Source organism: Mugil cephalus, chromosome 23 (assembly GCF_022458985.1).
Source record: "Mugil cephalus isolate CIBA_MC_2020 chromosome 23, CIBA_Mcephalus_1.1, whole genome shotgun sequence".
Taxonomy (NCBI): Eukaryota; Metazoa; Chordata; class Actinopteri; order Mugiliformes; family Mugilidae; genus Mugil; species Mugil cephalus.
Genome location: NC_061792.1, coordinates 7,900,977 through 7,916,278, shown reverse-complemented (window position 1 = coordinate 7,916,278; position 15,302 = coordinate 7,900,977). Strand labels below are relative to the sequence as shown.

Here is a 15,302-nt window from a genome sequence, read left to right as displayed (position 1 = left end):
ATTTTCAGACCACACAGCGCTAAGAGATTGCAGAGCAAACAAAAAGTGCACACAGGGTCCACAGATGGCTTTATTTCAAAGCAAATTTAAAACAGTTTTAGTTACTGATGACAGCAAATAGAGTTAGCTAAAATAAGGTTAGCGACGAGCTAATACGGTAGCGTAGCGCACTGATGTGATTTCAACGGTGTGCAAAAAGGGAAAACAACAGACATAGCTTAACTTTACTAACAGCATCTGCTAAAAAGTTCCACTATGGGCACTCATCAATCAAGTTTTTTTTTTTGGCGCTTTAAGCTAAGTTTGTCCCTGCTGCTGTCGCCTTCGTGCGACGGGCACATCTGTTGTTTATCCTCTGTTATGGCAGCTAGCAGAAAAGCACCTCAAGCGCCAGCATAAAAAATGATGGCACTGTTTTGATGTCCCAGTTTGTTTGCAGAAGAAAAATGCATCAGCCATAATTTTGCATGAACATCGTGTGGCAGGCGGCAAAGAACAACAGCAACAACAAAAAACATCATTAGCTTAGATTCTTTTAACACGACCATTGTGCAGTCACAGCAGGAGATGCGAGACCTGCAGTGGCTGAAGCAAGGGGAGCAATCAGAAACATGTGGATGAGACATATCCATTTATTTTTATACGTCGATTCTCTCTCCCCATCTTCTTTCACTAAGATCCCGTCCTCTTTCTGCCAAATATGCAGAGTTTGCTTAGTGCAGCAGAGTGCCTGCTCCTCAGAGCCAGTCCCCTTACAAGGAGTCCCTCCACTTAAGCCAAATATAAACTGTCGAAGCCCAGTAAACAGAAACGCTGTTTTCATAACCTCTCTCTTCACCTGCCGGAGGGGTGGAGACCACAGACTGGCCGCTCTGTCCCACTCTGGCAGGGGATCGAGATGTAGAGTCAAAGAGCGACTGAAAAGAGTCGAAACGATACAGAGAGTCCCGTCAACTGGCGAAGTCTCAGGGCGGTTATTAAAAGAACTTGGCATACCTTTGTCTTTGCTCTTCTCCTTCGCGAGAGAGTCCAACTTCCTTCTCAGCGACTTTTTCCTCTTCTGTCCATCTGAGTCAGAAAAAAAAAAAAAAACAAGCGAATAAATCATCTGAAATAAACGGCTCCCTTATCAGCTGTATCTCGTCTGCCTTATTATATTTAATAAGCTTATGTCAGGAATGCAGACATAAATTAACCGCAAGGGGGGAAGCCGTTCGTGAACTCCACTTAACTGAGCCTTCAGACAGTAGTAGTCTGCACAAAAAATGACTGTCAAAACACATTTAATCGCTTATGCTGTTTATCTAAACGGGCCAATATGTGTGAGGATTTTTCTTGGCTTGGTTTCGGCTAATCTTAGCATTTCCCTGATTGATTAAAGATGACTAAAATAAATGTAAAGTAATAATTCGATACATAATAAGAAAAGCGGAATAAGAGAAGCCAGGCGTTTGCTTTTTAATTTTTTATTTCCAAAATAATTATTGCAAGCCCCCGCTGCTCGTCTCGCCTCGGTTTGGAAGGGCACTTTGCATACTACGCATACGTTTGATGTGCTACAACTGCTGAGAAGAATCCAACAAAAAACAGCTGTGGTAAAGCAGACAGTCGCATCATGTGCTCTGTAAAGAACATTTACGCAGAGAGCTTAAAATCCAGGTATCGGTGGAATGTCGTGAGAGGAGGAAGCCGCTGTCAGCCGTCAACGTGATGAACGACTCCCCGCTCTGCTGATTAATGATTGGGAAACCGAGGAAACGACACTCGCGGCTTTGACGTCCTCGTTTTTTTTGGCGCGATGCATGATTTGCGGAGACCTCAGCAACTTTTAATGCGATCATTCCGTCACTCTGTTTCTGCCTCTCTCACGTACGCGTTGGATCTCTCTGGCCTGGCGTCTTTTCGCCTCGATCCGCTGGTTTAGCAACCTCCGTTTGAACCCCAGATGTTCCCTTCAGCAGTATCCAGTGAGTCATTTTGTGGCGCTCGGGAAATTTTATCCGACTCCCACAACACACTTGATGGTGGGCCTGGCGGCTTACGCAAGGAAGCAGGTTCTCCAGTGGTCTGACGAAGCTGAACAAGCAGCTCTTCCACAATAATCAATTTATTGCCAATCCAGTGATACTACACATAAGCTGCGAAGGAGTTAGAGGTTTCAGGCGCGGGAGTAGAAGGGAAATCTTTGGTCAGGTGTGAGATAAACACGGCAAACAGCAGGATGGGGTATAACATAGAAAAGAAGATGGAGGGAAGCAAGGAGGAGAGACGAGAGATAGGAAAGGGTTTCAATTTTTGACACATGGCTCCCAAAGCCGTATGGAAATCCCCCAAACCTCCGCACACCCAAACTCCCAACGACCAGTTGTGAAACTGTCCCGGCGAACGTTTCCATCTCACCCTCGTCCCATCCCTCCGTCTCCTTTCTACGGGCTTTAATCTGCTTTTCGCTCTTTTACGAAACACTAGACGCGTGACCCCTGGCGCTGGGATAAATATTAGAAGCGTTGGGGCTGGAAAACACACATTAGCAGCGCTGGGAGCGCACGCACATGTGCGTGCGCGCGCATGCTTTCTTACACAGTTGAAATATCTCCCTCGCTAGCACATGGCGGCCGTCAGGGGCTCTGGAATTCATAAGCAACACAGACAAGTACGTATTAAATCATGGTGGGGAGTGGTTTAACCTTCTGCTGGAATGCAGGGCCCTGGATAATCCACTGGCTGCACTATATTGCTGCTATGGCACCCACTCAACAACCATACAGTCAAACAAATACAGCCCTCGCTGTGCGTAGTGTGCAAGTGGCCCAGATCGATATTTACTTGAAAAAAAAAAAAAGGGATGTTGAATAACTGGAGCATCGAGCAGGAAAAGCAAAACTCATGCTAAGTATCTGCATTATGGGAAATATAGGATAAAGTGTTCTTGAGTAAAAAGTTATTTTTTATTAGTTTTTTAATCACTGCCCCTTTTCTACTACATTTTGCCAACTTCTTCTTTTTTTTTTTTTTTTAATGTATATTTTCACTGCCATATAAACCGTGATGCAAATGGACATTTTTAGCATGGGTGGACCCAGTGGAAAACCACCAACTGAGGCCGTTCCTCTGCCCGCATTTGCTAGATTTGAATTAAGCCGTCGTAATTTTCCCGTAGCTTATTCACTTCGCTTTTAAGTTCAGGCTCAAATACAGGCTGTTTCTGCGACATTTTACTGCGTGCGCGGCCCTTCCAGAGCTCTGGCTGACGGCGCTTCAGCCACCGGCGGAAGGGGAGCCGCGTGTCATTTTAGAGAAGACGGGGTCAACAGATACCATGTCAAACAGGAAGCACCCAATCCCTATGTGAAGTATGGTTTACATCTAAATTCATGTGTTGTCACAACTTCCCCAAACATGGGCCGTGACACGACTTCCCTTAAGTACACTTGAAGGATGTTAGGAGGATGTGGTCAGAGGCTCGAGCGTTGGTTTTACTTTATGGGACGCTTCTGCACACTCTTCTGTTAAATCCATCAAACGAGTCGCACGTGCAACGCGGAAACGGTTAACAGACGCGCAAACGAAGCAGTGGGTAAATCCCACTCATCCGGGGGTCGCAAGCACGAAAAAGATCACGTGAAACTGCTCAGCTTCGCTTAAAAAAAACACACGCACACTCCCACCTTTTGGCATGGTTATCTGACATCCCAGGTCATAGTCCTGGTGTAAACGGGTGTAGGCCACTTCCTGCAGCCTGGCCCTCTCCAGCTCCGACAGGCTCTGGATGGCAACTGGCATGAGACGCACGCTCCGTCCCGACAGGCTGCTCCAGGTGAAGTCACCCTGAGGAGGAGAAAGCAAAAAAAAAAAAAAAAGAAGTTAAAATAAAAGTAAAGTAAAATGTGGTGGTGAGGACAGTGGGTTTTATGGTTATGCTATAAATCCTTCCTCGTGGCTACCGTAGAATCACATACATGCTTGGAACGGCTATACAGTTTGTAGTTTTAGTTTTTGTGTGTTTTTTTTGTGATGTGGTATATTACATAAGATACATTAAAACTTCTAGTTCTCTTCCTCCCAGGAGCGACTTAGTACATCTTATTTTTGTAGGAGGCCTCGCACTGATGGCTTTGCAATATGCTCCCCATAAGAATGCATCACACATGCATGTGCGGAGGAGGCGATGCCGCGACTATAGAGCGAGAGCGTATCGAAGGCAGCTCCGCCCTCGTCGTCCAGAAACACACATGTCCGCTTTCTTGGCTTCGGTTTAAACCTGACGTCAAGGAGGAACTGAAGTGAAGTCAATGGTAATGGATTGTTGGAGAAAAAAAACAAAATAAATTTAAAAAAACGACAAAAAGCTTTGGCTTTGATGAACATTAGAGTCATCTGAATCTCCGGTCATGCATTCCTCCGCGTCTGCTAAGAGAAGAGGTCAGGAAGGAGGAGAGGTTAAGAAAGTGGGGGGGGTGGAGAAGGAGAGAGGCAATGCGGCAATTCATCTAATGCCTTATCCAGACAGAGGGCTTACAAGTGCACTCTAATGTGTCTGTGTTTATGTGATTTTTATTTTTGCTCCGCTGGAAGTGGGCAGGAAGTCCTTTAAATCTTAGTATTATTCCTTGAAAAAAATAAAAAAAAATAAAATTTCCTCTCTTGAATGCTTCTCAAGTCTTCCGAGAGAAAAATGGGTAAGTCTCAGACACGCTGTAAGTCAAAACCTCACTTTTCACATTTGGGCCTCTATCAACAATATTTTCTTGAAGACTCCTGCTGTCAGCTCTCTTGTTTTTTAACCCCACTCCCACTTCTTAAGTGCGGCGAGTCAACAGAGCCGTCATTCAGCCATCAATCCAAAGATGTGGATGGGGGCGACCTGGAGGGCCACCGGAATGCGCGCCGGCCCCGACCGACCGAGCAAGTCGCACGGGTCGGTCCCCCCCCTTTCGCAAAGCAGTTCATCCACCGCGGCTGTTTTGTGTGTTTTCGTACAGCTATGCGCGCCGTTCCTTATCGCTGAAGACTTCCCCTCCGGCCTGACCTCACACACAGCTTGATAGGGCACACACATGCCGGTACGCGGCCATACATGCGCGCACACGGCGCAAAAGAAAAGGCAAACAGTTGGAAAAGTTAAATAGGAGGCCTCCGCTCCGTCGAGCTGGTTCTGCTCAGCGGGGCTCCTGAAGGGGATGGATGAGCTTCGGTTCTTAAGTGTCAACCTACAAAACCCGTGGAATGCTGAACAGAGGAGCAAAAGGGGCCAGAGTGAATCCCGGTATCGCTGCAGGATCCTGCCAAAGCAGTGAGCTGGATGTATTTGTGTGACTTGAAGGGACACCCATTCAAATTTAAAACTCAATAAGCAGACAAGCGTCGGATATGTTATTAACGCTTCATATTTGCTCAGTGTATTTTTAATAAAATTTATAAAATCAACCGTCTTTACCAGAAATCATATCAATTAAAATATTAGTGATCGTTTTACAATTTCCCCTATGGGATAGGTCTTCAACAGGGGGTCTGTGACCCCTAGGGGGTCCACGGAGGCACCGCAGGGGGTCGCAAAATCTTTGGTTGATTAGACATTTTTTATACATATATATTTTTTAAAAAATTCTTTAAACACACATTAACATGAATCGTACATATTTTAGTAAAGGGATGAGGGGTAGCTTAATACTTAATGGGAGGGTTCGTACTTGGAATTCATGGAATTGAAATCGTGCCAGAATTTGAGACTGCCAATAAACTTTTTGAAATTTGTAAATTTTTTTTTGTATTTTTGTTTTCTTTCCAGTTTAGTTTTCCTTCTTGACCACTCCCGCATTTTTCCTCTGAATCATTTTTGGCCTTCTCACTTCTGTTGATAACATATCAAAATTGTGTTGCATACTTTCTGTAAACTGCAGTCTTAGAAAAGGTTAAGCAGCTTTGAATCATGGCATGACATTAAGTGTCCAAGTGTAAACACACTGAAACCTGCCAATAAAAATATTCATGAATTCAACACCATGCAGGCCACTAAATCCCACAGTAGCCTTCTGCTGCACGAAAGCAGTGATTTAAGATCCATTCTGGCCTTGGAAATGTTTTACGGCAGGGGTCTTGGACGTTTTTCAGGCCAAGGACCCCAAAACTGATGGAGAAAATAAGTAGGGACCCCCTATTATATGTACTCTGTATTAAACTCCTATATACATTATTATCATTCACTATTAAGCTATCCCTTATCCCTTTACTAAAATATGTTTGGTTCATTTAATTTGTGGGGAAAAATTAAAATGTATATATCTAAAAAATGTTTAATCAACCAAAGATTTCGCAACCTCCCTGCAGTGCCCCCTAGGGGTCGTGGACATGAATGCAAAAGCTGATTGTCGCTCAGAAAAGTCACTTTGCTCTCACAGTTCAGTCCTCAGGCTAAAGAAGCTTACATTCACAGCAGACAAAGACCTCAGCTTTCTCTTTTGATGAACAGTCTGCCGCTGTTTTATACACATTACACTTGGGGGACGGCCACTGGGAAGGCTGCATTAGTGGAACTAATGAGCTGCAAAGTAAACAAGCATGGTCACATGTTTTCACGATATACTCATTGACTCATTTGAGGTTAATGGAGTCAGATGTTACTGAGCCATAAATCAGGTTTAATATCCATCTTCACATCCACTTAGTGCTCATGTAATCTGCTCATCCCACTAATGTCAAGCATTACATTGAATAATAAAGAGAGCCTTGCTAACAAAGTTTGAATAGCTTGTAGTCACAAGCTTTAATCTTGCACTGCCTCTACAATATAGACTTTAGTTGAGCATTTCCACTTCTTTTTCCTCTGTGTTGAACAGAACTCTCCCTTGAACGATGTTGGCCGAAATCTACTGCACATCTAATCAGATACAAAGTTTAACAAATTATATTTTCTGCCACTTCGATAAACTTAATCCAATTCTGCATCCGCGGAGATAAAATCGATGTAAATCAAGAACTGGAAGGAGGATGAAAGAGGACCGGATACGTCGGGCAAAAGAATGTTAGTCTCATCAAAGCCAAAAGTAAAATAAAAATAAGCGGCTTGATGAGACGTGCACGATACCTGGAACGTCATGCGAAGCCTCGGCGTGGCTGGATTCGGCGAGCGTGCTGCCGTTGCTGCGATGTGCTCGCAGCCGACAGATGTTGCAGGGGGGAAAAGATGAACGGCTTTGCTTTCTGGACCGGAACCGTGCAGTTGGATGACTAATGCTGTTTGGACATTATTTGGTTTCTGTTCCGCTTCAGACAAATGGCGCAAAAGCCACAGGAATGAAGTATGTCAGTTTCCGTGGCAACAGATACATACAGAAAATGTAAAGGGCCAGGAAGTGAGAGAAATATTACTATAGTAACACACATGGCACTTACTCTGGTGTTGCACTGTGTAAATCTTTAGATGAACCTCTTCCTGCTAGTGTGTATTTATAAATCACATGATTAAATTATAGAAATTTATACACCATTTCTTTGTCCTTGATGCCTTATTGACATGCAATACTGTGTCCAGTTACAAAAAACAAAGCGGCTCCTGCCTCGCTCGATACGCCAAAACCAACAGACACCACTATAATCATGCCTGGCCTGGGGCGCCAACACATTGACAAAACCGTTGTTGGTTCCCTATGCTACATGCATGTGACTCCATGACTGTCTGCGTGTCTCCTGCATGTCATTACAGAAATGTATGCATAAACATGCCCTCGGGTGCTACTGGAAACATGGCTTTTACAGCAGTAAACACAGACACGTGGTCTCGTGGCGCTTTGCTTCGTCTGGAGCGGATGTTTTTGCAGAAGGACAGAAAATCTTCTGGAAGAGAATATCAATGCATATTTTGTCAATAATTGTTTATTATCAAACTTAAATGCCAATCTCTGCTAATAATCCTCGGATTATTTAATATCCCAAGTGGATTATGTTAGAAAACAACAAGAACCAATGTGTGTTACTAAAGGTATTAAAGGACACAAAGAGTGAAAGAAATGGGTTAGGGAGACTCCTAGGGGTCCGCAGAAGTACTGCAGAGGGGTCGCAAAATCTTTGGTTGATTAGACATTTTTTATATATATATATATTTTTTATTTTCCCCCACAAACTTAAGGAGAGTTCCGTTCCTAGGTGATATCCCATGTATGTATTGGGTCAGGTATGTTTATGTTTACAGCAGTTGCACGTCCAGCATGTTTCTCCAACTTTTGTGGGCTTTGTGAGTTGGCGACTTGCGGTCGTGCTTACATAATTTTCCCCCAGATGGGAGCATTTTTCAAAAATTCAACTCAGACAGCCAAGATGATGTTGTTATCGATAGTGAGAACTTCCACTTGATAACAAAAGAGTGCTGCAGAGTGTTGTGTTGCATGCCCGGAGAAGCCATGCTGGATATTTGATTGAGGCTGGTGACGTTATGAGGCAGAAATGTGACTTGTGGATGCCTTCCAGTTAAAATTTCCTTCTGGTATTAACAATCTCAACAACACACATCTGAATCCACTCTAGGGGGGATTTGCGCAAACTACCATCAAGGACGACCCGTAACGATACTCTTCAAATGTAAAAGCGATCACACAAAAACACTCAAAAGAACATTCCTAAATTTGTCACATTGTACTTCTGCTTTGTTTTCTTTCCCTTCAGCTGACTCAAAATGACCCTTGAGCAGAGATTCTGTGCCACGACACTGAACCAGAGGAATGCACACGTATTTTTCACCACAACTTCTTCCTTTTTTTTCCCCCTTCTGTGTCTTTCATAGGTTGGCTTCACACATGCATGTAATACATCGCTTTCGCTGACCTGGAACCTCCTCAAGGATCACATCTGCTTGTAATTACTGACCAACCTAGCTTGTGAGCCAGTACTTTAAGTGTGTGTGTGCGCATGTTTGCAGATGTACCTGTCACACACTGACAATTAATATGCTTTTCCACCTGTTTTGTGTTGGCTACGAAGCTTGCCTGAGGGAAAATAACTACTGAATTAGCGATCCCTGCAATCCATACACGAGTTACATAACCCCCAATGTGAAAGCCATTTAGCGTCATCAGGCTTAACATTAACTCGCAAATGTTCAATTATCAGGCTCCGGAATGGAAAGTCGTGCCGGTGAAGTATTATGTGATGACAGGAGCCTCACATGGTGATGAATGTGATCATCATTCTATCTTTTCCATCGCAAAATGTAGACGTGACAGTTGTGTCTATATGCAGTTGAAATGCTTGTACGCTAATCGATGATGAAAGGATTAAAAGGATAGACTTTAACCTCCTGAGACCCAAGCATTTGTTTGGAATGCATCTTAAATTACTTCTCTCTCGGTTGAAAGTCACATGGTTGTGTGGTGGCAGCATGGAGGGGGCTGACTCCAGGATGATGGAACTCACTGTTGATCCTTCTTGAGGTGTCGTGGGTCTAACTAGACAAAACATCGGTGAAGGGAGGTGCCCACTTGAAAACCCTAATGATGTGCTGCATATTGCTGTTGGCTAGGCCAGTTAGCTGGTGTCTTCTTGTTGGTTGCTAGTTGGTAGCTGACTGCTAGCCTGCTGGTCTTTTTTATTTCAGTTCAACTGGGCTTCGAAATGTGTTTTGCCTTGGATCTTGGCACAAGGGATCGTAACATCTTATCCTGTGTAATAATGAATGTCTTTAAAATAGGCTTAAGATCTTTGGGTGTTTGGGATTAGTAGTACATAAGAAGAATAAAGAATTAGCATCATCTTTGAACTGGAAGTAGAAAGTAATGTAAAGGCAGAATTGGAAACGATGAAATCCCAATGTCCTCAAATGAGTACTTGTGAATTTGTTAAATTTTCATGTCATATCAGACTAGAAAACTTAATAAGCATCAATAAACATGTGCATTGACCCTTGGCTACCAGCACATGGCAGAAAAATGAGTCTCCTTATGAGGACAACAGGTCTAAATGAAGCAGAATAAGCTGCCACAAACCTAAAATGTAATGTCCCCATACAAGGATGACGGGTCTCAGAAGGCTTAGCATTGCTTTCATACCAGATAAAGTAAGTAGAAATGTCAAACTTCCTGCTACTCAATTGTGAGTATTTTCTGGTTTATCTAACAGAGAGGCAAAGTCCCGCCACATTCCAGTGGACCACCATGTGAACCTTATGTCGGAAAAAACACGGACTGTAGTAAACAGCGAGTCGTAAAGGTTTTAATAAGACTGTCCGAACTCAGAAGTTATGCAATTTCACACAAAACTGAAGGTAACTTCTTATCTTTACAGTGCACCTTTCTTGACTTGACATATTTCCTTCATGTTTCAGCTTAACATTGACATTGACTTTGCCCCCCAAGGGGACAGGACGTTTGCTTCAGACTTCACATTATGGTGCTAATTTGTACTGACTTGTTTAAGAAAGACGACCAAAGAAACAGGACAACTGCAATTTAACTCTGTGTAGAAAGTTTGTTTTCAGACTGAGCCCATCTTCATTACTCGCATTCCTTTCAAAGAAGCAAAACATATTGATTGGACAAGTTCTGGCCTTCCAGACATGCTTCTTTATAGTGTGCATCCAGTCAAATTCACTCAACAGTTCTTCGACTATAGAGTATATAGTTTAGCACAGTTCCAGCTGAACTTAATTCACATTTAGGGGAGTTTACTATCATGAAATGCACCTCCATAAAACCACAAGAGGACAAAGTACTTTTTTCAAATTAGCAAAGTTACACAACTTCAAGGCAGTTTTGTTCTTTTCAGTACACAGAGGAGGACAATCTGTCCAACAGTTTCCCGTGAGAATCACATTCTGACAACCAAAGCGGTGTTTACTTCAGCTGGTTGCAGTCCTACTTTATCTTATTTTCTAAGATGAAGCAAAACGCAAAACTTGGCTGGGTACAACTGTCAAAACAGTTTGGGTTTTTTTTATTTATTTTTTTTTTTTTTTATGTTGACTTCCACACTTAATGTTCTTGATTACATGGAACTATTCCAGTGTGTTTCTCTGCACAGCTTGATCGAATTTATCAGACCTTTGTGAATTCTGCAGTTTCATACTGTATGCACTTTACGGGGCAGGAATCACGAATCCCCTGCCAACAAACGTCAGTCATAATTAACAGTTTAAATGCAGTGTTGAAGGTTATTTTATGAGCACGAAATGATTCATTTTAATGACATTTTTCCTGGCTTTGAGGGGCCACCGCACAAGCAAATAGAGGATTTAAGATTGCGCTTAAAAACACTCGGGTATCAGCTTTCGGTGCACATAATTTTTTTGTCTTTCCTTTGCATTTAATGAGGCCTTGCTGCCTCGGTGACAAGAATGAGCAACTGGGAGTGTGTGCGCTCCAGATTTTTTCCCCCCTAATCACTGGCAAGCACATCTGAAGCCTGAGGTGCACTTCAAACATTTTAAAGACAGATTAATATGAAGAGCCTGCAGCTATAATGAGAGCCGACCTTGAAGAATTATGGTCTTGCATAATGGTTACATAAGCAAAAGCAAAGGAAATCAGGTATTGTATCAACACTACAGTTGTTAGTGGAAGGAGAAGTTGAGGTAATATGTGCGTGTGTGTGTGTGTGGTATTGGCTCAAAGCAATCTGTGGATAGCAGACTGACCACAGATTATATCCAAAATCTGTCAGCGCGTTACTCTGTGAGCCGTCTTTGGCCGACTGGGTTATGTTGGAAACATTACACACATGTCTGCAGCCTGGAAATGTACACATAATAACCCCAATTACTTCACCTTTGTGTTTGCTTGTGTTTTTGTACACAAGCTTGCAACCTTTCCCTCGGTTCCGAAATGACGTAATTGTCATGCTTGTTTTGTTGGGTTTCTGCATGTGTAGCAAAGGCCTTCTCTCTACGCTGTGATGCTACACTCTGCTTTCTATATACCTAAGAGTTGACATGGCAGCTCGAGGGTGAATGCACATTTAAATTTCCCAAGCAACTCGGGCCTTCCTTCGTATTTTAATGACACTGTGCACCACGATGAGTGTGCAGCTGCTCTTCAGACGCTAAGGATTGGGCCCACTTTGCCTTGCAAACCACTCATTTGGTTGCAAGGTGTGTTGGGAAACCGTCAAGCTGCTTGTGCTAGGGCAGGGGTCTTCAAATATTATGACAAACATGTGCAACTGTAGGGTGGCCGTGCAACATAGCTGTAAACATAAACATACATACATAAATGGGATTTCACACGGGAACAGAATAGGCCGTCTTTAAATTTGGGGGGAAAAATAAAAAAAATATATAAAAAATGTCTAATCAACCAAAGATTTTGCGACCCCCCCAGCTGAACCTCCGCCAAAGAAACTTGTTTGTTCAGTTGCTTCCATACACACAGTCGCAATTTGAGTAAGTGAAGTTTCACAACACCCGTCTAAAATCTGATCTCACTGACTTTTACTCTTGAGAAACACTGATATAGAAATTAGCATAATGTTAATATAACCCTAAACCTAATGGAGCGCTCCTTTCTTTTCAAATAGAGAACAGCAAAAAGAGTTGTCCACGTACAGGCAATGTATATTTTTATTTTCTGCTTGTTTCAGTGGAAACTATTTCAGTGGAGGGTTACCCAAGCAACAAGAGGCTGGAACGTCTACTAGTGACCAACTTTCAGCTGCATATGGGGAAACGAATAAATTGCTTCACATGTGGACGAGGGTTTCTTCCTACCAACTCTTATCAATATGAGGCAAAATTTGCCTCTGGGTAGAGGTACATTAAAGCTCTATTTATTTTAGTAATATGTCTACAGATGGAGGAAGCCAACTCTACATCCTTGTCAATATCCATTATCCAATGACCTGCCTCCACCGCCAGTTGTTTGCCCTCCAGTACATCCTTGTGGGTTACACACACACACACTAACACACACAAATGCAGCCCTTTCCAAGGAATGTGTGTAATGACGCTGCGTGTAATCTCAACTGTATAGCCTACAAGTCAGTAAATTCTTCTCTCCAAACTAGCCGGCTGAGCCAATAAAGCTGGTTAATCATTACTAATCCAGTGTGAAGAGCGGAGCATTTTTAGTGACAGAGTGTGCGTTTGTGTGCGCTTTGAGAGAAAGGGGGGCAAGGTGGCGGGGGCCGATCATGTGTGTTTTAGCATAATTAAGCGCAAAATTACATCGTTTGCCCCGCTTGAACTGAGACAAAGAAATAGTTCTCCGATGGCGGTGGGGGGTAGTCAGAGCCATCAGCGGTCACTGACCTGCGTGCATGCATGTGTGTGTGTGTGTGTGTGTGTGTGTGTGTGTGTGTGTGTGTGTGTCTGTGTGTGTATGGAGCGATGCGAGGCTTAAAATTTCTCAGCTGTAACCTAGCCACTGCCAAACAGAACCGAGCCAACGGCCAGTGGCGATCCCAGACTCTGTACGGGGAACTCTGTGCAAAGAGACGCCGGACATTTATAGAGCCCCTCTTCGGTAGGTGGGTATTCAAGTGTGTAGTTGCTTCTTTTCCTCTGCTTTTCAATGATTCTTTAGCAACAAGAACACAATCCCTCACTGGCTTCCCAGCCATGCACTACAAGCCACTCCAAAGCATAGGTCTTCAACCAGTAGTCCGCAAAATCTTTGGTTGATTAGCCATTTTTTTATCCATTTTTTTATTTAAATTTCTTAAATACACATTAACATGACATACGAACATATTTTAGTAAAGCGATAAGGAGTAGCTTAACATGTAATGCTAAATGATAATTATAAATACTAGTTTTATATAGAACACATATATTAAGTAGGGGGTCTCTGCTTAATCTCTCCATTAGTTTGGGGATCCTTGGCCTGCTTTACAGCCTTCATTTGGCCTTAGCTGAAAATAACCATCCATAATTGATGCATAATATACCAAATATTGAAACAAGCTTAGAAGTTAAGCCCTGAAATGTGATATATGCTTGCTTTGTTCGCTAGTTTACCTTCATTTAACTCCACAAATTGAAATAACAATACTTCTGGTCCTCAAATCTAGTCATTTTCCAACAGATGCTGATGATATCATTACTTAGCACCGCAACTAATGGACTCAGTTAACCTGCCTGATGTCTGCTGATGTACATCCCATGTGTCCAGACACCGCGCTAACCTAGCATAACCAACAGTCAAAAAATATACTACATTAAGCTGATCCTCACAAAATACAACAGCACTTTGATGCTCTTTTGGTCAAATTTGCTTAAAAAGGTGAATCGGTTCCCAAATTTGGTGATTAACCAAGGTCTGTTTTCATATTTTACTTGTGACACAGCCAGAGGCACAAAGCGTGCAGTCTTTCTTAATTCCAACCCATGCTAGGAATTCTCCGTGTGAGCTGGCTGAATTTATCATCTATTTTTGGCACCGACGCATGTATTTATGTGCAGAACTGTCACTCAATAAATATGCAGTCAAGACTTGAAATAAACAGACCGGTGGATAATTGTCTGGGTCAATTTGCTTCTATTAAAGCACATGTCCAATGTGTACAATGTGTACATAGTGTGTCCGAATGTGTGCGCAGGATTTATAAAGTCAATCAGTCAAAATAGTTGCGTAAGTGGACCCATGGGCATTAGGTTCCCATCGAACTCGTTGCGGCCCGAGCGTTCTCCTATGCCAGCACCGTGAGAAAAAGGATCTCTCGCACACAAAACTCGAGCGCGCAGGCCTCCCAGAAACCACTCCTTGAGAAATAATGCATCACTCCATCAATCCTGGAATGTACTTTTAAAAAAATAAATAAATAAATAATAGATTCGGAGATTAGGGCTGGCATCTGCGCCAAGGAGCTGTAATGTGTCGGGCCTCGGATGTAAAGCAGGGATCCAAATTGCGCAGCCCCGGCTTGCATTGTCTTTTTTTGGCCACATCTGTGAGGAGCCAAAAGGCAGCATACCAGGATACTTAGGCCAGCAGTCATGGCTACTCAGGTTTCCTCCTTATGCACATTAGCACACGTTGTAAACACCTCCCGGGCTGCCAAGAACCTCTTGACAATCAACCGCTGGATTATTTCAATCCTCCTGTCCAGTCAGACGCATGACAGCAATGATACTTTAAAAAATAAAAAGGGAAAAAAAAGAAAAGAAAAGCATGACTTCACTCTATCGCACAACCGGTGTTACGTTTTCCAGAGGCACAGGATAAATTGTGCAAAGAATTTCTGCCAATTAATTTCTAATTCTAGCGTCATTAATCTGTCACTTTCATAACAGCTGCCGACTTCTTTTCTCTTTTTTTTTTCCCCCAGTCGAGAGCCCAACATTTTTTTTCCCCCCTCGATTTCACACGGTTTGGCGCTGCAGG

The 15,302-nt window shown here is 42.9% G+C and overlaps 1 protein-coding gene across 3 annotated transcripts in view; it reads right to left on the bottom strand.

Moving 5' to 3' along the window:
- Positions 1-15,302, bottom strand: part of LOC125001178 (rho GTPase-activating protein 6-like) — a 69,837-nt gene that overhangs the window by 12,129 nt on the left and 42,406 nt on the right. For 2 of the 3 annotated variants that reach the window (XM_047577088.1, XM_047577089.1), the window contains exons 2-3: positions 3,669-3,828; positions 997-1,068 (exon numbers count right to left, since the gene is read on the bottom strand). In XM_047577088.1, coding sequence (XP_047433044.1) covers positions 997-1,068; positions 3,669-3,828 — 232 coding nt within the window. Of the gene's footprint in view, positions 1-996; positions 1,069-3,668; positions 3,829-7,084; positions 7,964-15,302 lie in introns of those variants that run through there. The other variant, XM_047577090.1, reaches the window with a different exon arrangement.